The sequence below is a fragment of the Diachasmimorpha longicaudata genome, chromosome 4 (assembly GCF_034640455.1).
Source record: "Diachasmimorpha longicaudata isolate KC_UGA_2023 chromosome 4, iyDiaLong2, whole genome shotgun sequence".
Taxonomy (NCBI): Eukaryota; Metazoa; Arthropoda; class Insecta; order Hymenoptera; family Braconidae; genus Diachasmimorpha; species Diachasmimorpha longicaudata.
In genome coordinates this window covers 5438864-5462859 of record NC_087228.1, presented here as the reverse complement: position 1 = coordinate 5462859, position 23996 = coordinate 5438864, and the positions used below count along the sequence as shown (strand labels likewise).

The following is a 23996-nucleotide window of genomic DNA, read 5'->3' as shown; positions in this document are numbered from 1 at the left end:
CTTGATTACCAAATTCGATTAACAATGTGGTAATCATGTGACTTCACTGATTACCCTGATTCCCCTGCGATTACTGGTGATTACCACAAACAGTGACATCGCGATTTCCCCTAAGAATAGCCCTGCGCCAGTGATAATCCAACACGGAACGTCAATTTATCCTGATTTTCCAAACTGAATAGAAAATTTACTGACAGCTTAGATCTTAAATTCAATTGACATCCACAAAATAAAAAATTGAACTGCAACAATTACTCAATTCTGAGAGAAACTTGATAATATATTGAAAATGTCATTTTGGAATACGTCATGAACGTAATTAATTCAATAATCTGTTCATAATGGAGGAAAATTGCGTTTATATTTTCCCCTATGATGTCTCCATCACCAGTGGAAATATCCTACCAACATATAGATGATATGATTAAATAATTTCATCACAGTTTATTACTTGCTGTCAAGCGTTTTCCCAACGGTAAGGGCGGGTTTGTGCATTGTTCATACATGTGAGAGTGAACGAAATTTAATTAAGAAACTATATTTTTTTTTCTCGCCATGACACTCCAGAAATGCGTTAGAATTTATGAACGTGAGCGTTGAAATGAAAACTTTAGGTGAGTATTATAACGTCTATACTCGTGTACTTTTCATAAAACCTGAGCGGAATAATGTACGTATAAATGGCCGTGCAAGTCTCTTGTTTTCATACAACTACTTCCGTAGACATTTACGGCCGGTGCACGTGCGGAAAAGAACAGGGAATTATAGTTTTATATCGAATAAATGTCGATGGACTGGTCGGGGAAAAAAGGCATCACACCACGAGGACTGAAGTTTTACCATAATTTTTAATAAAGATGCAATCCACAATTCAGCAGAGTTTTAGTCTTTTTTGTTTGTTCAATTTTTGTCGACTCACTTTACCTTTAGCATCTTCAAAATAATTCTACTACGTCAATTTCTAACTATTCTATTACCAACTATCACTAACTATTTCCCCAAATTCACTGATCCATCAAACAAACTAAAGAGTAACGATGTTATTATGGAATGGAGGGCTTCAAAACAACATCAGGGGCGTACGACGCAATGAGGGATTAGGATTCCTCTAGTCGTCAGGAAATAAAATTTAGTGGGACCACCGTTTCGTCGTTTTTAAGTCATTGAGAATACATATTGAATTCAGTATAAAATATATTCCAAAAAAGTCTATTATTAGTAATTAAAATAAATATATTACTATTAATATACTCATATTAAATATTAATATTAATATTTTTATTTTATCTGATAGCTTAAACAGTAAAAGTGCCCGATGTAATACTGGGAAACCCGAGTTCAACTCCCAACTAGATTAAAGCAGAAATTTTTTGTCTCTAATTCTAATTCTCTTCGAATTATTTTACCTTACCACTCCTCATTTATTTATTTACTTAAATCAAGCATTAAAAATACCTGATTCAAGTATATATTTTATTCTGTGTCCGAATTCTATCATTATTCTCTCATTCCATCAATAAATATTCCACTGACCCCAGATCTCTCCACATTACATAAATGTTTTTAGACTTTTCGAAAAAAAAATGTTCATCAGTTGTTAAGTCTGATTCTACCAGATTAAATCTGTATGTTTTTTGTTTTGGGGAAATAGAAAATACCCTGGAGAAAATTCCAAGAATTAGGGAAAAAGAAAATATTCAAAGGTCGTCTTAAACGCATGTGTGACGTAACATCTCCTTTGTTCTCTTAGAAACTGCGATAGAAACATCGGAATGCATATGTACGGTGTCAGCTCTAGGACGTAAAGCTTCACCAAGCGGAATTATCGATGAGCTCAATGCATCACCGGAGGTGAGACAGAGAGGGACCTCCAAACTTTTCTAATAGATTGTGCCGCTTGACTGGAGTGGGAGTATCGGCTCCAACAGTAGCGTACGACGAGGCAGAGGGTGTTGATGGTTTACGGAGGTATTGGCGGTTTCGTAGTTGTGATTAATAGGAGGAAATTACGTACCACTTAGTTTTTTTTTTTTAGGTAAGCGACGGCACTTTTACGGAGGAGTAATTACATTCTTGTTGTAATTGCTTCCGCACTGAATATTTCTATTAGTTAATTGGAAACTGTGCCTTTTCGGGGGTAAAGAGGTCAACGGGGAAGGGCTAAATTTGACGGTAATTCAATTTTAATTTTATATTATGCGAGCGAGAAAGGAGTCGTGGCAGGGATATGAAGATGATCGAGTTTACAGAGGTAATTATGGGTTGATTGGCGGCCTCATAATTCGGGTGTTAAATTGTTGGATATCGATTGGAATTCTATTGACAGTTACATGTGAGCTTTGAATGTCGTTCGTTGGAATAGAATTTGTCCCATAATTCTGCGCGATATTTCGCTGATGAACTCATTGAGATGGTGAACTCTATGAGATGAACTGTCGAGTTCAAATTTTGGTCGGGGTATCATCATCACATGATGATGAAGTGATCTTCCATGAATTGGAATTTCTTATCAACTTAAATATTATTTTTTTCCATTTCTATTTGTCCATCACTTCATACAATATATCAATATTTTATAAAAAAAACAGATAATATTGTACGTCATTTCCCACGATACCTGCAAACACTAATAAAAATAATGTTTCTGGTACTTTTATTCCACAACCACATTCACTTGCTGCACTACAACACTAATTAATCCCAGACGCGCGAAAGGCGCGTTATTGTTCTAGTGCCTCATTATCCATCTCTCCCATAAGTATTCATCCGAAATATTTTCCACGATTGGCTAATTTCTCGTCAATTCACGAACGGAAGAGTGAGAATAATTGAGAGTGGAATATGCCGTATTTCTATACCTATCACCTACGTCATATATTTGTACACTTTCCATCACTTCTTTCCCCCCTTATGAAAATTTTTTTATCACTATCATTTCCCTGGGTATATCTCATCTCCCCCGAGTACATGCTACGCGACCCAGTTAATTTCTTCCCACCTCATAATAAACTTCGTATACGATTTTTCCATCAATTTTTATGTTTCATAACTGAGAAACCATAAACCACGCATTTAGTAACCCATGAACATTAATTAGAAAATTGAATGGCGGTCTCGTCTTCGTAAAAGGGAGAACATCATCTAATATTTTGCCCAGTGAGGGTTTCACACCCGTGGCCTAGAACAAAGGGATGACATAATTTATGTGCATCTACCATCGAGCCAGCCACATGAGGAAAAACAAAATGTGGAGTTAAAATTTGCAGGAAAATAACGGAGGAAAAAGCTTTTCCACACCACTCGGTTTTTTTTTCTTCCAACAATGACGGGAAAAACCACTCGTCATATCGTATCGGATGAGCGGAAATGCTGTTGGCTTATTAACAGGATTCCTATCACAGCTCAGCGGTGTTTTGTTGAACAAGCCAAATGGACATCAAAGCAATGATACGTGCGTGACACTCACCCTTTATTGAGCTGTGATGGATGCTGTTGAAGAAGATTAAAATTTACGTTGTTTTTTTATGAATGTTGGCTCGTTGTTTGCGGAACAATATTTGTTTTTCGTCATTTTTTAAGGGGATACGGTGGTGAAATTAAAAAGTTGTTTTTTTTGTCGTATGCCCAGGTAGGAATTAACAATTGGATCCAGCGACAGACACCAGTATAAAGCAGATCCAAGCTGATCAAAACCAAAGCCTGACGTCAATCAGATTTCGAACTAAACAGACTGGACACCAAAGTTAACACATATTTATTTTATTTTTTATTTATAACATTGAAAGAAAAATCTGCTGTCAAACACTTCAACATAATGTATAAAAAACTTCGTGTTGCATACATTAAATCGTGCGGGCGATGTCGATTCGATTAATGAACTTGAAATGAATCAACCATTAACCTAAAACAATCCTTGATTTTTTTAATGAAAATAAAAAATAATCGACTCCAATCAATTTTCCATAATTTTATGACCCCATTGGTACGACTATTGGCTGAAGCCCGAGCCACTCTAGAAGGTTCCAACCCTGGCAACAGGCTTGAACGAGGCTCACTACCGGGCTTCGGGACGAGCTATCGAAATAACGTTGGCCCTAGATGGGCATTACTATCGGTTGAAGCCAGCCCCATCCTAGGAAATACCAGAGGTGGCGGTTTAGGCTCAACCAGGCTTGACCCTGTTATCGACGCTTGACGATTCCTACCGGGGTGGGCTTCGGCGAATTTAGACTATTCACATGTAAACCCTCTTCCATTTCTAAGATGGAAAATTCAGATAGCGTTCCACATCTGATGACGTCACAGGAAGTTCTTGAATGGGATTTTAGATTAAATAGGAAGGGAGCCCGGATTATTCTCGATATAATTTTCCAGGAAAATTTTTACTGAAGAAATGGATAGTCCAGACCGGGATCCGGAATCAGGAGTTATTGAATAGAAAAACAAAGAAAACGACGGGAATGAAACAGTTAAAATTAGCAAAACTAATTTAATTTAGTGATAATATTGAAAAAAAAATGTTAATAGAACAAAAATTTTATATTCAAGGACCGTCGAAAGAACGATCGATATTACATATGAAATTATGGAAACTAATGTAATGAAGACAACCGAAAGACAATGAGAAATTTTATATAACGATCACGTAATCGTTAGCTGATAACGCCTGGGGTTGTCTTCAAGTACGTCATCACCACGAAGTTCAGGAATCCGTAGCGAGGCATAATTTGTTGCTGAGCATTGTACGAGGACGACTCCTTAATGAACGCGATGATATTCATATCCACATATATTTTTCCATATAAAAAATATATATTTTAAATTGCGGAAAGTCGAATGTCTCCGAGGCAAACTATCAACGTTATATAACAATCGGTAAAATTATTTATATTTCACTACATTCAAGGTATTTTTAATTTACTTTGATCCCACGTGACGGTAGATCCTGCGGCTACCAACTTCATTATTTTGACAAACAGGTTATTAATAATTCAGAAACGAAATGGCAAAAATAGATCCGACACTTCTGACGATTCATCAGCTTTTTACGAATACCTCAACCTCTAGGGAAGATCGCAAAACGTTTATTGTAATCTTGAAACGACCGCGTGGTCAAGCGTTATTTTTATTTTTTTCTCCGGTTAAGTTATCGACGCATCAACTACTAGTGTTGTTGGCGTCGGCTCTGGACTTGTAGTCGTTAGACGCTGACGACTGTTTCCTCTGTAACTGGATGTCACGAGTGTTACTATCCATTTCCAACGATGATAGGACCATTGAATCGTAAACTTTGTTGTCCTACTCGCTATTGGTACATTTTAGCGGTAAACTTTTTCGACTTTCGCTGCAATATTTGGGTATCAAGCCAACAGAAAGACAAGATCATCCAATTGCTCTAGACAAGAGCAATTGGATGCTCTAGACAAGAGCAATTGGATGATCTGAAAATACTGACAAATGGCTGATCCACTGGAATGAGCTCAATTATGTTCCGTTCCTTCACCAAAAATTGTGTTTAAAATCCCTAAAATTAATTGTTCATACTGCAAAATGATTTTCCAATCAATTCTATCAGTGCTGTATCGATGAGTCCAGCAATCACGTGGTTATAAATACCCAGACATCATATAATCCTCGAGTCGTTCATAATTCAAAAATTCCCCACTGTTCTCGGGGATTACGTCTTCCATCAAAATGAACAAAATTAATGGCGTTAAATCTCTAGTTATTACTGCTCTCCTCAGCAATTCTATTCATCCGTTATTTATGTACCAGTTATCTGTTATTGAGCGAGTTACCACGCTAGGCAATTAAATGGTATTCTCTGAAGCACTGCAATATATATTCATTACGATTGAATAGGTTCATTAAACGGTCCCTGAATGATTTCCAATAGGTCTCTCTCATTTACCGATCACGTGAAAAACAATGGCGATTCGTGAACAATTTGATGAATACCACCAGATAAACAGATATTTATGCATCGATAATTGAATTGATGTTCCTCAAATCTGACACAATGGTTATGCACAATTGATGTCGTTGCGATTTGCCAGGAGTAAAATCAGCCACAATCCGGAAAAACATTACCAAAAATTGCTATACGGAATGAATATGTCGACAACATACATGGAGTGAAAAGTCAATGGATATTTGCGAGGACGGGACAAGTACATTTTTAGTGGTCTGCAAACGAGAGAAATATTCAATAAAAAATACCACCGCTGGAACGATTTATTTATTCGAATGGAAGTTGTTAACTATTGATGAATGGTATGGTTGGAGGTGACCAAATAAATATATATTGATGGGCAATGAATGGCTGGCTCGAATGGCGACAGTCAAGTTGAAAGCAACAAAGTACATACGCAGTTTATAAAGTAAAGTCGCCAATTAGTTCGAGGGAATTTAATTATTAGATCGAAACTATCGATCCTGTGGGGGATGGTCGATGCAGAGGACGAGTACTAGGGTTTTTCTTCCAGAATTTTTTATTGATGAATGAATTTTTCGTAAGGTGACAGTGCTAACAATTTTTTTTTGGACAAAACAGAAAAATTGGAATATCTCGGTAACTTAATGGGAGAGAGTCTACATATTTCGATCAATTGAGATCAAGTACATCGAGACGAATATTTTGAGAGGTCAAAAATTGAAATCGGTTCGATAGTTTTCAAAATATGATCGAAAATCAGTTCAGAGCGAAATGGAAATTTATGAAAAAGGGCTGGAGCAATCGACTTGAATTTTGGCACAGACTTAGTCCATAGTAGTACCTGTCATTTGACGAAATTTGATGTTTCTCAGCATAACCTCAGCCGTTGATTCCTTTTATCTAACATAATTTGCCAAGTTAAACATGCCCACACACACATTGTGCCCAAATTTGGTATTTTCACGTTTCAGACCATTTTACATAATTTTTCAACCAAAATTAAAAAATCCAAAAATCGGATCATTACAAAACTTCCATTCGGAAGCAAAACACAACGGAATCAACTCAACTTAAACTCCTTTTCCAAGAACAATATCACCCACCTGTCCAGGGGTGGCCCACGGCTTATTATCCTCCCTAAAGTAACTCACAAAAGAGGATTCCCAGACGCTTAAGTTTTCATGGGCAAACATGTCACCGAATATTCACCAGTGTCATCGTAAACAAAGTCCTCCAAATGAATACGACACAAAAATAATGTCCTCGAGTCTTAAGAGCATTTCTCATGATTTTATCATCAAACAATTAATTACGCAGTCCAAGAAGTCCAGAGACAGAATGAATTTTAAAACGCTCTCTCACCAACAGAAGTTTTGCATTGTTCCAAGTGTGGGATAGGTAGAATAGCAGTTCAACGTGTTGGAATTTTACCCTCTTTGACGATAAAATACAAGGGGTAACCCATATCCCCTCCGAACACGCGTCGGGGATTCCAAACTGGTGCCGAATGGAATTCACCAGTGGAAAATCCTCTCTTCGAGCCAACCGGAAGTTTCCACCGCACCCCTCAGCGGAAATGAGTCTATATCGAAAACGTTTTCAATCCTCGGTGGAGCGTGCAACCACGAATGAAGTACTTTTTTTTATGAGAGTTTATTTTTTTTTTCAGGTGATCTTACAACGGAAGAAGAGCCACTGAGTGGCGCATTGCACGGATGGAGACTGCCGATGAACTTTCAAACTTTTGATTTACCGGTGCGGTTGCTCGCTTTTAACCTTTCTCAAGATTTCTTTTATCAGAGGTAAGAAGACCAATTTTCCATTCAGCCACCGTCGGTGGCCGAAGTGGCTAGGCGCTACCCTAGTGTCCCCGGTAGGAATCATCAAGCATTGACAACAGGACCAAGCTTGGTTGACTCTAAACACCGAAGCCAGGTATTTCCGCGCATGGTCTGGCTTCAACCGATGGTGATGCCAATCTAGGGCCAACGTTAATTCGATAGGTCACCCCAAAGCCCGGTAGTGAGCCTCTTTCGTATCTTGGTTCAAGATTTTTGCTAAACTTGGAACTATCTGGATCTGGGTTCAGCCAATGGTCATACCGATGGAGTCATAAAATTATGGAAAATTGATTGGAGTAGATTATTTTTTATTTTTATCTAAAAAATGAACAATTGTCTTATGTTAATAGTTGATTAGCTTCAAGTTGGTTAATTAAATAGACATCACCTGTACGACTTGACGTATACAATACGAAGTTTTTTATACATTATTTTTAAGTCTTTGATAGCAGATTTTTATAACAATGGTATAAATGAAAAATAAAATAAATATGTGTTAATTTTGATTTCTGGTCTATTTACTTTCAAGGCCTGGTTGACGTCAGGTTTTGCTTTATACTAGTAGACATATGTTGGGGTTCACCCTTGAGCCAACTACACTTCGCAAGTTTGGTCCAATGTTTGACTACCAGCATATCCCCTGCTAGGCCCAGGCTATGACGCCAGGATAGAAACAGATCTGGTTTGCCTTTGTCCAAGCTTGGCCCAGGCTTGATCCAATTATCAATTCCTACCTAGTGTGCGGAAGATTGGGAGTTGAATTCCCAGCGGATGCTAATTTTTTAATGGCCAACCTGGGGCTCCGACGAGTGGGAGACTGTTGATAGGGTAGTCGCCTGTGCCGGTATGAGTTTTTCCTGTGGTTTTTCATGTATAGGAGTGTGAATGCGGTTCAGTGTAGAATCTATAGCCGCATGTAGAGGTTTTGATAGGGATAATTACCCGAAAGAGGGCCGAAAGGGCCGGAATATGAAAAAAAAATTTCGTTCATTTTTCGGCGAAGGTTTGAAGTTTCTCGGTCTTGAGAGAGTGAAAAGGCACTGAGAGACGCGACAGGTACAGATCAGAGGGATTTTTCATGGTAGGGGACATTGGATTTAGAAAGCGATACGGAAATAGTTTCAAGAGTTATTTAGGGAGGATCGTCTGTCCTGAATAACGGTAACTGTTCAAGGGCTTCGCGGCTTCGATTGCATGAGCAGGTCAGGTATTACAGGAAATTGAGAGCAACAAATTGAAATTCTAATACTATATTTCAGATACCGATAATCAAATTTTGGATAGAAATTAGACCGTCAGAGGGTAAAATGTGAGACGAAGGTGCGTTTTAATAAAATAATTAGACTCTGAAGTCTAATTTTTGGGAGAAAACTTGACCCAAAAAGTATTTGAATGTCAGTTCGTCCCACATTTTGCGCCCTGGAGGTCTAATTTTTATCCAAAACCTTTTCACGCATCTGAAAAAAATTATGAGTAAAACCTTCTTAATTAGAATTCACTAGAAACATCTATTGAAATTCTAATGAATCTCCGGAGTTGGAAAATATCAAGGCTTTGGAATATTCTTCAGAAATTTTTTGATAACTCGTCCAGAGGTGATTCCCAAGCTTTTGGTCGATCCAAAAAAATCATCTGAAGACGACTTCGTTGAGAGACAATTCATTTCTCAATTATATTCAACAGATCATGTTTTCAAAGATCTTGACACAAAAAATGCTGTCTTACGAAACTATTTTCACGAAAATATTTAACCCTCGAAGGAGAACGGTATCAAAAATAAATTGTCTGTGAATAAATTGGTCATCAGAAAATCCTTTTCATTTCTGAAAAATATTTCTGTATATTTTCATCGCTGTACCAGAATTATTTCACCATTTCCTTTCCAAACTCATCATTGACATATAAATAATCTATCATTTATTTAACATTTATTTAACAATTATAACATTTATTCCATTTTCCAGTAAAATTAGTCGTTCCGTCATTTCCGACCAAAGTCCTGGTCTCAACGTACAATATTTTAATTCGAATGAATTTTCCTTGAAACGAACCCAAAATGTTCCGAGTAAAAAGAGAGAGGAAAGAGGAATTTGTGAGGACTTTGTGTTTGTTCTTTAAGGGGTCATTATTTTCCACTCCTGGTTTCAATGGATATTCTAGTTGGCAAGGAATTTTCGAGGAATTTACGTGGGGGCTTCTGTTGCACGGTACTACATTTATTCTTCATTTTATATCATTGGGTATACGTTGACTGTTGGGTTGGGGTAGAATAGTGCGATGCGATGGGGGGAGGAAGGATTCGTTGTACTCAGTACAAAATTCACTTTAAGAGGATGAAATGTGTGTGAGTAGTTTTCGTTTGTAATAGTTAGTAAACGTTATTATACTCTTCAGGTTCTCATAACTCCGTGAAATTACGTTGCATCTGCGGGGCTAGCTCAAAATTTAAATTTCATCCGTAGATGAACATGGGGAGGGGTAATAAGGATAATTGTAGAGAATAAACACGGTTGGTGGTGGAAAAGATTTACTAGAATGCAATTCTGGGATTTTAAAGGCGAAAGAGGGTGGGGTGAGGTCTTCTTCAATGTTTTGTTGGTATTACTTCTAAATTAGATTTCAATGTCATCAGACTTTTGAAGAAGTTGATGGTTTTGGAAATGTCTGAGAACACCTTTGGACCGAATTTCAGTGGAATTTTGATAATTTTGCGCGAGCGCGGTCGGGATCTAGACGCGTAGAAAAATATGGGGTTTGCATGGGAAAGAATACTTTACTCAAATGTATTTTATACTTGAAATGAGTATAAAATATACGTAAAATAAATATCTTATTATATTTAGTTCAAAGTATGGAATTTTCCACGTAACAGAGAATATTTTCGTTTATTGGAGGGATTTTATGAATTTTCATCCAACCCTTGAATTTGTTATAACTACTGTTGAAAATGTCTTAATCAACTGTAAAAGCTCTTCTGGAATTTCGACATTGTCCTCGTTCTCGAGATTCTCATCTCGCCCTCATCACCAGGAACCGTATCTCCTGCGTTATTATTTTCGTCACTTTCCTCAATTTCAACTTCACTATCATTTTTCTCATTTCCATTGACCCCATCATCCATTTTTAATCCAATCCTTTCGAAGTTTTGATGAATTGTGTAACTGTTTCACCTCCTCCATGCGACACAAAATTGCTGACTAGTCAGTTCCAGATTTGGTCCAATTGTTAATTCTGACCTGGGGAATAGCGATTGACACTGTCAAATATCCGCAATCTACCCCTTTTTTGCTTTACTGTGATCGTCTGACTCTAATTTGATTCGAATTTGATGTGGGATTGATTCGCGAATCAGTCTGTCACATCAGAAGTGGATATGATTAAAATGATTTCATCAAATCCCGATCAATTTGATCTGATTAAATTCTGACGAAAAACGCTGTCACACAAGTGGTCACAACCTGATCCAATAATTTCATCACTTTCTAATCCATCCGCAGGTCTAGTTTACTCCCACTCCGATCTTAACCTGAGCTGAATTTCGGGAAATCCCCTTCGAGAAAAACCTAGCGTCCTACCAAACTTATATTCATGGAGCCCTACCGAAGTGGCATAAATCAAATTCATTTTCCTTCGATTGTGTGAATTTCAGTCGAGTTATTCTTGAAATCCCATAGAAAACGACTTTTCAAGATTCACCGCAACCACAAAGACCTCTGGATGATACTTCCTTCCAGCTGACAAACCTGAACTCACTGAAATTCTTCGTATCCTTTGATCATGAACCCATTGAGAAAAATAAGTACCGAGTTGGATGATTCGGGACACAAATCCACTGCTGTAGAAAACACAGTCAACGTTTCTCTTCACATGATATTCCATTCAATTTATACGACGCCTACAAGGAGAATTGGCTATACTATTCGGTGTGGCTTTCACACTGAACAGTAACCCGGGGAATCATAAATTCTGGCTAACAAAAAGCTCCTGGAGGCCAGCGTCTATTAATCGTCACGATTTCATCTAGTCTCAGTCGGCGCATTGAGAGAATTCGGAAGCCATTAGAAAATACTACCGTTGAAATAGTTTATGACTCGGATACGAGCGGTTTTGAAATTATATGAAATGAAAAAATTACGATTTTGTTAAGGACTCGTTCTATGGACGACTTTCGTGATTCCAGGATTTTTATTGGAACGTTTGAATAATTGAAATCATTCAATTATTCTCGGGTACTTGTAATTGATTGGATTTTTCACCCTCAGGATCTGACCGGTAGCCGTATGCAATAACAATACGTTTTTGATTTGGAATTTATTCACTCTCCGAATTGGATCGAGATCGATAAATCGTAAAAATTCCGTTTTCATTTTTATGGACGTTGTTCAGTTCCAGGAGACGATGAATACCGATAGCCAATAAACATTCTACCTTAATTGAGGCGATGCAAATGTGGAGGATTAATTGAGAATAATTGTGATTTGTTAACGCCTTTTAAACAATTTTCTACATGGAAAGAAAAATCGGTGAATTTTTGTAGTGTGATTCCGGTAAAAATTGCTGTGCTACCTGATAATTTCAGTGGAAACTACAGGCCTGAGGAAAATTACTATCTCGCCTAGGAAAATTTCTTTATCGGCGGAGGAAAACATCTAGGGGTTACACTCAGGGATAAATATAATTTAGTCAATTAAATATAGATTAAATATAGATTTATGCGAGGATTTTCATTTTTCGTAATTAAAATGAAGTCCCCAAAAAAGTAAATGATTCTAGAAAAATCTTTCTTAATGCAGTAAAAAAACGAATGTCTTCGTATAGATTAGAATTAAATCCCCATAAAAAATTGAAAGGTCCTTCTAATTTTATCCAAACAATGCCACATAATTTAGACATCATCTCTAATTGCGAAATCAGTTGTCTCCTGCAGTTCAATTTAAAAATTGTGACAGTTCCTCGAATGTTTTATGCTTGTGATAGTTGAACAAAGTGATGTGTAATGTCTCTTTCATCTCTCTTTAAAAGGATTCTATTCCATGTGAAAGAGATAGCCTGTACCACAGAACTCCACCGCTTTCGCCATGAAAATCCCGTGGAAATGCAGCAATTTCCAACGAAAATTCAAGCCTGGCCGTGGAAAATCCGATCTTCATACTCTCGTAAAAAGAGACTCATGTTCTTACTCGACATGTAAGCATATTTCCAAGGGATGGGATTACAAACTCATGTGTCGCTGAACTTAAGAACTAGATGCATCTCATGGAGAAAAGAGTGGAGCAACCATTTTCACAGAACATGATAAAAGTTTTAACCGCTTGAAACAATATTTTTATTCTTATTAAACTTATCTCAATGACATTCGCTATGAAAGTAGTGACTTCAAATAATTTTAATCTAACACATTTGACATAGAAATATGTCTTCTCATATTTGGGACGACTGTATCTTTGACTATTTCGAAAAACAACGTTTTCTTCATCTAAACACAATATTTTCAATTTTTTATTTTATATTTTATTTTATATTTTATTTGATTTTTTATTTTATATTTTATTTTATATTTTGATTGGCATGCATAGGGTCTCCTTACGAAGTAGAAAAAATGGCCGGACTAGGGGTAGAACGGGTACGACAAGACTCAAAGTTACGATTTTTCGTTTTTTTCTTCATTTAAAGACGTCCTTGAACCTCTATTTTCATTACATTTGGGTGGGTGAAATCTTAAAATGTTAGGAATACTCCGGGATACAAAGCTAAAGATGCAATCCAGGTTTCGATCAGTAGATCCTAGGAATCACGATTTCGTATCAATTAAAAGGCTCTGTGTCTTTGTTTAACTCGCGGTTATTTCGAAGTTCTGAATAACTTTTCTGAATTGTCGAAAAAATTATGGAACTTCATTATATTACATGTACCCCACATCTTCTCACCAACGACAACAATCAGAAGTTAATCCATCAGCACTCCATTCCCTCAATTAGTTCAATTATTTTCAAAAAAAATTGTTTCCCTTTTTTTTCATTTACCCTTTTTTTCCGATTCATTTTTTTCACTCACGTGCCTATAATTCAATTGAATATTTCGCCCCATACAAATAGTTGTTCGTGAAAAAATCATTTTATTACGTTCCAGCGTTCAATTAGTATTCACATTTCCTGTTTTTTTCAGATCCGAAACAAATAAATCCCCTCCCCACCGACGATGAAAAAACATTCGCCAGTCGAGAGGCCATCTGTTTTACGTTGAATTTTGTCAGACTCCCCCGATGCAATTTTTTTTTTCATCCTACCAATTATCGGAAGCCTCGGTGAAATTGATTTCATCGGTCCCATAACCTCGATCGAAAAGTTCTAGCATAATAAAGCCATTGTTTTATCCCATCCATTGAGGATTAAAAAGTCAAAAAATAAAATGGCACAAACTGCGGAAATTTAAAGGCTCCGTAATTTCGATTGAACATTTGACTACAGTCGTGGATTATTCTTTCAGGAAAATATGCCAATAGTTCAATGAATGAATCCGCGAAAAACGGCAAAACCATAAACCGAATAAAAAAAAGTTGATGAATGAATTCTTCGCAACGTTCCGTACCAACAAACTGTTTTTGGATAAAACAGAAAAATCAGAATACCTCGAAAACTCGATATGAATGGATATATCTGTTTTAATCGATTGCGATGGAACACATCGAGACCAAAATTTTAAGATATAAAACATTGAAAAGTTGGATAGCTTTCGATATATTCAAGGAAATCGATTTCGATATTAAGTAGAGTATCGCATGAACTAATGTTCCGATTCAGCTGCTTTTCAATATCAAATATTTCATTGTCAAGAGGAAATTTTATACCAAATTTCAAATTGATGAACGTATCAAATAAATATAGCATCACAATCAATTACTTGAACTAGAACTCTTCATTACTGGCCCGAGGACGGCACGACTGACCTAGAGGACCGATGTCCAGAAACTATCTCCTTACTATATGAAAAACCTTGACTAAGGGAAAAAACAAGAGAACGCTTATGACTCCAGAGGACAGAGTTCCTTTGAATACCACATCTCGTAAGGATTACAATGCTCTCAAGTTCGGAGCACAACAGATCCTCAATTAATCCCTTTCTGGAGACTCTGTCAAGCACATCATAAACCTTGTGGAATCTTTCCACCGTGTTATTCTGGGAAATTTTTGGCCAGACTAGAGAAAAAAGTCCATTATGATCATTAGTGAATGTCTAGAAAAATGTTCGATAAGACTTTAAGATCAATGTAACCGCCTTGTATCCTACAATTTATATGCAAATTAAACCCACCAGGTTTAAAAATGCTTAATAAAAAAAAACAAACCTTGTCGAGTGATTTTTGAAGATAAACAGAAAAGCTCTGTTCTAATTTTCCAACACCCTTTCTCGGAATAACTTTAGTCGTTTAATTATTCCTTTAATTATCTAAAAAAGTGGGCCAAGTAGACCACGCGCACGCACACGTGGTCCTCAAATTTGGTATTTCTACTTTTCAAGCGATTTTACACAATTTCCACCCAAAATTAGTAAATCCAAAAATCGACTGATTACAGAGCTGCCATTCGGAAGGAAAAAGCTCGAGAAGAATCTGGCACAGTAGATGCTGCAGTCAATTCACATAACCTGGTTTGTACCTAAATATAGAACGAGTCACTTCTACTCACCAAGTATGAGAAGCAGTAGAATTTGTTGCGGGAGCCAGGCCACCATCGTGGACTCCTCACGTACATCTATGTGTTTAAATCGAGCACCCCTGTTGTCCCTCGATTTCACTACCACAAATGCCTGGGGTAAACACATTCATTTAGCCGGTGAACCCGGTCAGATTGAAGTCTATCGAATCGAAAAAAATTCACCCACTTCCACTGTCTTCGTACACTCCCGCACTGTCGATTCACTACGATTTACCGTTTGTCGGCTACACCGTTACATTTAAAAATAGTTTTAACGTTTGTCATTTGCAATCAATTTTCGAATGTTATTTATGAAGTCAGATTTGATGAAAATGAAGGAGCCAGTGATGTTACGCTGACTCCACGGGTTTATATCGTTCCAGTGTCCTCAGTTTATTTTCGTGTGGAGTTTCACTCGAATCTGAAAATGTTAAATGGGTTGATGATATTATTCTCGATTCAAAAATAGTTTGTATTTGGAAAAATTGAGAATGTTGATGAATGGAAATGGTTGAGACGAGGCTGTTTAAATTAAATGGTTTAAATGATTGATGGGCTTGGGGGGAATTTCGAGGAATTTTGGGAGCATTTGGGGTCACGGTCAGCTGCAAAGAAAATCGCCGAAATAGTAGCAGTGGAAATTCGGGTCAGATGCGCTGAGTTAGGATGGAAAATTAATCCGGATGTTATCAGGTTTTGTCTGATCAGGTCGGTCTTCATGATAAATCGATCGGGTTTTGATCCCATTAATTTAATCGAAAATGATGATAGTAGCACTGAGGAGATCCTGATCAGTATTTGATCCCCAAATTTGGTTGTGCTCCCCTGTCTTCACTCAGAGATCAGATATTCTGAAAGTACTATGATCCAAGTCTGATCATATTCACATGACTACATTTTTCAAAGGGTATATTTTGGAATTGTCACAGCAACGAGATTAGGGCATCGTAGCACAGTTTTTATTCAACTTGATTAGTTTTTCATTCTTTCTGGTCAAATTGTTTTATGAAAATGTTTAACATTCAAAAAGTGCTCTTTATAAATATTTGCTTTGATAATATTTGTCGTATGGTATCAATTTATAGACAAAAATAAAAAAATGCTGATTTTCGATTAATATTTAGGGCATTTGAATATCAAAAAATGCGATATTTACTTTGTTAACAACGAAAATAGAACACAACAAAAAATTTGTGATGGAAGAGTCACTGTCGATCGCGATAATGCAGTTTCTGATAGTTTACATTCAGAAAAAAAATCGTGTTCCTATAGTTAGAGAAAAATATAGAAAATTATCCTATGGTATTGAAACCTCCAAGTTGCCCGATAAATCGATTTTCTCATCGATTCACGGTACTGATCGATATACAGCCGTAAATATCTAATCTTCAGGAATAGCGAGACGCGTCTTTTTATGCTAAACATCGCATCGACAATCAGAAATCGAATCTAATGTAAATCTTGCCAAGTTTCCGCTTCACAACCCCATTGGTCTCTCTAATCTCTGGTGCTAATTAAAAAAAATGTTGCCATTCCCTCACGTGGGAACAGAAGTCAGTTACCATTTCTGATTGATGTTCAGGTTTGAATTAAGTCATTTGATACTAGAGATTCGTATTTGAAGCCCCGAAGATTCCATAAAATTATTAGTAACTTCTTCTCAAGATTGCGTTCAATTTTCTCGAATGGGTGAGGATTCTTCGATTTCTTTCTCGTCTGCATTGGGCTATGGCGTGAAGGGAGGACGGAGGGGTGGGGGTGAGTGAGAGCTTTTGTGTAGAGCTTCCTCAGCACTACAGAGCATTCTCACCCAGGGGTTCCTGGAGTCTTCAACGGCACGTCATATCACCCAGAAAAATCCTAGGTAACGTCGAATAGATATTGAATATATACTGGAGAATCGAAGTAGATAAAAAAAAATAGATCAGTGAGACAAAACGGTACCCTCTCCTTTTAAGTCGCCATGTAACTTACCATCAGAGTAAAATCTCCAATTCCGTTATTTTCTACAGTAAAATAATGATTTTGGAAAAATAAAAATTGTTAGGTTCTGTGTAAAATCACTATGAAGGGCATAAGAATTTATTTTTTGAAAAATAAACATTTGGCCGTTGAAAATAATGGAGTTGAAAATTTTACTCTGATGGTAAGTCATTTGGCCACTCAAATGAAGAGATTTTTAGTTAAGTACATTATGCAACTCCAAAAGATGTTGAATTTTAGTATAATAAGGAACAGTGAGCTTAAACTTGAAACTCAGAAGGATATTTTTTGCTGCTCAAAGACTGAGATTTCGCTAATGAAAGAAGACAGGAATCTGTCAACAGATGTTCTGCCGAGAGTATTGGCTTTCGCTCATCGGCTAGTAGAGCTTTTTCCAGGGTTATAAAAATAAATACTGAAGGGAACTGTTAGATATTTCCTCAGCATCTTCAACGACTATGCATTAGTCACTTTGAAGAGGAGCTTTCAACGTACTGGTTAATGATGAGTTTCCTTTGTTGAATCATGAGTTTTTTAAAATTGTAATGGATCATAATGGAAATAATTAATTCTATGTTTCGAGAGCATGAGTAACCGCGAATGTGATGGGTGTTGATGGAAATAGAATCGTTAATATGGGCAGTACTATTGACTATAACATTTCCCAATAGGGTAATGCCAGATTTAGTATTAGATAATTCAAATAGAATTGATGAACTCAGAACCAAGTGTACGAGTTCTCTGGCTAGTTCAATAAAGACAGCTTTGAAAATGGAAAGAGCCTGGGAGTTGAGAAAACTCAGTCAGCTTTAATGGTCTCATGGTTTAATATGCAATAATACATACAACATTTATGAATTTAGTAGATGTTTCTCGTAGGGTAACTCCTACAGTTTCTGATCAGTTGAGCCCAGTGGGGGGAAAAGCGATTGGAAGTTCTTTGAACTTGAAGGGTGGATTTGTGGTAATAATTATCGATAATTTGGGGTGGAGTTGAAGATTAAATAATTGAGTAAAATCAGAGTTTTAAAGGCTTCAGTTTTGGAGGAATTTCAGATCAAGGTTTTATGAGGGAAGAAGTTTCTGATCACTGAGTGAGGTAGTTTCTAATCACGAAAATAATGCGGTTGAGGGAATAGTTTCTTATGACAGACAGAGATTGAGAAGGGGGAGCAAACCCCCTCCTTCATTTATAGAAAAACCGAATTAATAGTATTTTTTAAAGTTATGTAATAAAAGTTATTTTGTAGTTTGAAAACAAAATAATTTTCAGTACAGTAGACAAACCGAGAAGTTAAAGTGCCGTGAGGGGTATATTTTTAACTTGTGATCCATTTTAAATTCGAATTAAATTAGAGGTTTTAATTTCGAGATCGTAAGCTAACAAAAGTTAATAATCACATGGTAAGTTGCAGTTTTTTATTATTGTTAACTTTAATTACGCTGAAATATTCATATTTCTATTTTTTCGTTTATTTCAATCTTCATTGAATTACAGTTTTCAACTTTTCCAACTTTAATTTATCATGAGTCACGTAAATATTTGGACAAGTCTTTTATAACTCGACTCACTCACGTTGTATTTAGAATGAGAAAAGAATTTAATTCAGACTGCGCATCAGTGCCAGTAAGGTTAGAGTGGTTTTAACGTAATGCGAACAGCTGATCGCCGTCGATATGGAGAACGTCATGTTAACTTCTGAAAAATATGGTGAAAAAAGCCTCAAAATGGGCGCCAGTGAGGTAATATCATTTTTCACGTCTAGGCCGGAAAAAGTGATTTTAACGAATGCGGCTTTATGGTCCAAGTCGAAGGGAAGGATTATAAATTTCATGAGTCACGATCACTTTTTTGGACGTGGCTGCGATCTGATTTTACGTCACTGCGGCCGAAAAGTCGCGTTTTATCGGCCGCGATGACATAAAACTATTTAATATCACCGAGTTATCCGGAAAAAATGAACGTCTTGTACGTGTGTGTCAGAAAATCATGACTTTTATTTTCCGGACGAACAGTTAATTTATATTTAATAAATAAATTTGTCGAATTTATGAATCTTCATTGAAACTGAGTGCCTGGTAACTTCGAAAGTTATATCAGCACAAACCGGTGAAATCGTTTCTACAGTGCACGTAATATCAATGAGATCTCCGGAATCACTAGTGGAGTCGTTTCTCCAGGTCACATTGAACTTCTGTGCGATCAAAGAAATCAGGAAGTGCATGTCGTCTGCCTTTACAACAAAGAAAAGTTTTACTTTTCATGGATCTGCCTGTAATTTTGAGGGAGTCTAAAATTCAATGACTACAAAATCCCATCCTAAAATTAAGTAATTGTGTCGTGACATTTCAGTAGTATAATTTTAAAAATTATCGAAAACCCGGATTACAGTAATTGATTTCCCAATTTCCGGAGCCATTCTAGTGAATATCAAAAGTCGTAAAAAATTAAGAACCAATTCAACTCTTTGCGTTGAGATTTCATCTTCGTGCCACATGTTACAATCCTAAATTCATATAACATCGTATAATTTCGAAATTTATTCCCGTCGATATGAGATAGACAAAGAACGTGAACTAAAAAGAAAGAACAAATAGAATTTATCTGTGCAATAAAGGAAATACAAAATTTACAAACAAAATCCGCTCAAATCAGATAGTCCCGGGTTCAAATCCCGGTCTGGACTGTCGACATTTTTGAGTAAAATCAATTTTACAAAAATTATATCAAAAATAATCCTAATTCCAGTCCTACCTAATCAATAAATCCTATCCAAGAATTTCGTGTGACGTCACAAGATGTGGAAAACTATGTAAATTTCCCGTCCTCCATATTTCCCGACTCATTGTCCACATATAAGACGGGAAAGTATTAATTGAGCGATCGGGTACGAGTAATAATCGGACAAATTTGCATCTAGTGATAAGCAAAATTTTTCCAAGACCCTGAGGACGAACCTGCTGATGTCCCTATTATTTCCTGATGGGGAATACGGGGCCGTGGTACGCCCTGTGGGACCTGCCCGACCATCAGCCGATTATGCCTTCATCAGGGTTCCCTTTGTGGGGAAACCCGATCAGGCTTTCCCGACTCGATAGTTTTAATGTCAAATGGGCCTGACCTCATGATCTCCCGGTCAGGTCATCATCGGGACCCCCTCCCCCCCCCCCCCCCCCCCCCGAGCGTTACCCCTCTGATCGGTATCAGCTGCGGGAGGAGCTGAACCCGAATGTCCTCCCTACGGAGCTGAACCCGAACCCCCTTGACCGCCGAAAAAATCGAGGTTAAATAGTATTTCCTGTATATTACAAATCATTATTATTCTCACAATTGCTCCCCCGATGCTGAACCCGATCAGGTCCAGACGTTGGTTAAATTAAACCGATGAAAATTCTACTCCGAGCAACATCATTCGATCGTTCAACTATATATTGACATTCTTGACCGACTCGTGAATTTTCTCTTCCTATCATCCGCACGCGGAGAGAAAAGTTGAATAGAAATCGACCAGAAAATAAGAACAAACTTCCTCATATAAATGATAAACATGGAGCGAAAATATTGTTCAGTCAAAAAATATCAGTTTCCAGAAAATATTTCGGGATTATGCCGTCAAAAAAAATTTATATAAAACGGGAAAATTGTCCGCCGTTCGGAGAAACCTCTCTCTGGGGCTCCCGATGAAATTAATTTCTTGGAACAGTTTATTGTGTACTTCAATACTAAAAACGATGCATCCAACCGACTATTAATATTATAACGCAGAAATTACGAAATACGTGAGTAATGGAATGTCATAACCATCATTTTTCCGTCTCGCGAGGAGTAAAGACCATTAGTCGAAGTATTAGACGTAAACACAAGATCCAGCGATATGTATATCACGCGCATTTGAAATGCATAGCCTCCTTTGGTGCAGCACCGAGGTGTATTAACCCAAGGGAAGATAAATTGAAAATCGATGAAACACTGGCGTTAGAGGCTGATTTTATTATTTCTGCTTAGGACATTAATTTTCCCCGAATTTATACGACAATCATAACGCAGGGGAGGTCAGGACACACCATCTCTTCTTGTCGATCCATTTTTTAATACTGAAATGATTAATTGGGGTGCCAATTGTACTAAAGGGGCACAATTGGATACTCTTAATAAGCGAAAAGAAATTAAAAGCAATTTCTCCTGTTTTTTGGTGTTAATTGTCCGGAAGATGATGAAAAAGAAGTTTTCAGTCGGTGCAGAGAATCGAATGTATTAATAGTTCAATCTGGGGCACAATGGGGTACTAGAAAAATGGAAAAAAAATTTGTTCTGTTGGCTGATGTATATTCATATACTCAGAATATTTTTTAATGGCCGAATTGTTGTCAATCATTTATGAGATTTAATATCGATTCATTTAGAAGTTAATTTAGAAACAAAGTGCTAAACTCCAATGGGTTAAAACCGAAATTTTGGGTAATTATGCATTCATCTCATAAACGAGTGATTTTAGGAGAAAATATCATAAATCTTTTTTGTAGCTGATGAAATTTTCTTGAAAAAAGGGCTCTTGACATTTTCTCGTAAATTCTCTTGTTTCGGAAATAAATTCTAAATTGTGGAACCGTTTCAATTTTCACTTATTACACTTTTACCGCTTCGCTACTGATCTAATTAATTCTATTTTTACTAATTTCTTTCATTTTTTATTTTGATTCTTTTCAGCTCTTCAGCGTTACAAACGTTTAAACATATGTGGAGCGATTTATTTCAGGTACTGCACTCTTATAATATACAAAAACCCCGTTTTTCATAATTTCGAATATCTCCAGGGTACCCCATCGTGCCGCAGTTTCCCCTATATAGATTAACTTTTTCCTCAGATAATCATCTCCAACTGTAGTCCAATGAAACGCACCCTCCAACCCTCCCCAAATTTATAGCCAATTTTTCTTCTATTGTGAACTTGTGACAACCTCCTGGCAACAATCCACATTTTCGATATTTTTCTCCGGCGATCCTTTTGTTTAAAACACAAGTACTCGTTTAGCGTGACTGTTGTTTAACAAACGCGGGATGAAAACTGAATGGATCCTTTCACAAGCGAAATGAGTTATCGGTGAAAACAAAAAAGGTAAAACATCTGGTAAAAAATTTCACCGTTGAAAATACTCTGAATATTCATATTCACGTACCTGCTCTTGAAAATAGGGATTTTCACGCTCTCCTGAAGAATCTCCCATCAAAGCCTTTTCAGTTCACACAAATTGACAGGTCAAACTCGTCAACAAGGGATATCAAATTTTAAACGTTAAATCGTCTCCCTATCGTAACCAATATCATCACAACTTCGACACGGATTTCAGTTCTGAAACAACAATTGCGAGCACTTCACCACTGCAGATGATTTAGGACAGTTGTTCGATTGTCATTTAGATTATCTTATCAACTGACCCTATATTCATACACCCAGCCACTTGGCTCACAGCCGAGATTTTCCTCCGGTATATTTTTATCACCTCTGTATATCGGGTCTACGATCGTTCCTCCCTCCGGCAAATTTGTCGTTCAACTCTGCGACTATCCACTCGAGAATTGGATGAACATTTGAATTACACTTGGGTAATGGTCACATTAAACTGCACATCTCCGCTAAATGCACCAATACCTTGCTAAATAAGTGACTAAACCGACGCGTCACATCCTCCGCTGAATCCTAAACTCACAAACAATTTTTAAATTCCCCAAAAAGTCAATTTTCGGGTGCTGATCGGAGTCATTCAGCTCTTCCGAGAAATATCGCGACTGTTTATTTTTATCGATACATTGGAATGCCTCAAGCACGTGTGGGATCGTAATGTACACGAAGATTGTCGTTTACGAGTTGCGGCATTGGGATGAGGGAGAAATTGCAAAATATAAATTGGTTTAACGTCGCGCACACGCGGAGTCTAACCGCCGACTGAGGCACGCACCTTTTGCCGAGTAGATTGAGCCCAGTGGTAGTCAGACCGCGCAGCAGATGCCACAGGCGCTTCCCTCAGTCAACTCTGCCATCTCACCTAGGGGTGGCCGGGGCAGGATGGGGTACCTCGGAGAAGGACAGACATTTCGGTTCATCGACACCCGAGTCTCGTCTTCTCGACGCATTTTTGCTTCCGAATGGAAGCCGAATGGGAGTCGTCTGGCTGATTTTTCGATACTCTAATTTCTATTGCAAATTGTGGAGAATGTTATGAAACGCGAACAAATGATGATTATTATATCTTGGCTGGGTGGATGTGCTGGAAAATTCGCAATTTTTAAAATTAATTTTGAGAAAATTGGAAAGAAATGGGGTAAAATTTGTAGCTAAACATCTGAATTTTTTAATTATTTTAATCCTGAATTGCGATTCGATTGATTTATGATTTAGTAGGGTTGGGGGCATAATATATGGGGTAGTTGTGATAAAATAGAAAATATGAAAATTTAATATCTCCGGTTTTTTTAGTTTTGATTTGTTTTTTTTTAATTGTTTTAAAGTGGGGCAACCCATTATCTTGAGTTATTTACGCTGT

The 23996-nt window shown here is 37.1% G+C and overlaps 1 protein-coding gene across 1 annotated transcript in view; it reads right to left on the bottom strand.

Annotated features, from left to right (window-relative positions):
• The window catches only part of LOC135161167 (uncharacterized), a 92318-nt gene extending 68932 nt beyond the window's left edge, over positions 1–23386 (bottom strand). Inside the window, exons 1-2 of the mRNA XM_064118483.1 lie at positions 22632–23386; positions 15462–15891 (exon numbers count right to left, since the gene is read on the bottom strand). Of these exons, the coding sequence (XP_063974553.1) occupies positions 15462–15597 (136 nt within the window). The 5' untranslated portion in view covers positions 15598–15891; positions 22632–23386. The remainder of the gene's footprint in view (positions 1–15461; positions 15892–22631) is intronic.
• Positions 23387–23996: the final 610 nt, after the last annotated feature.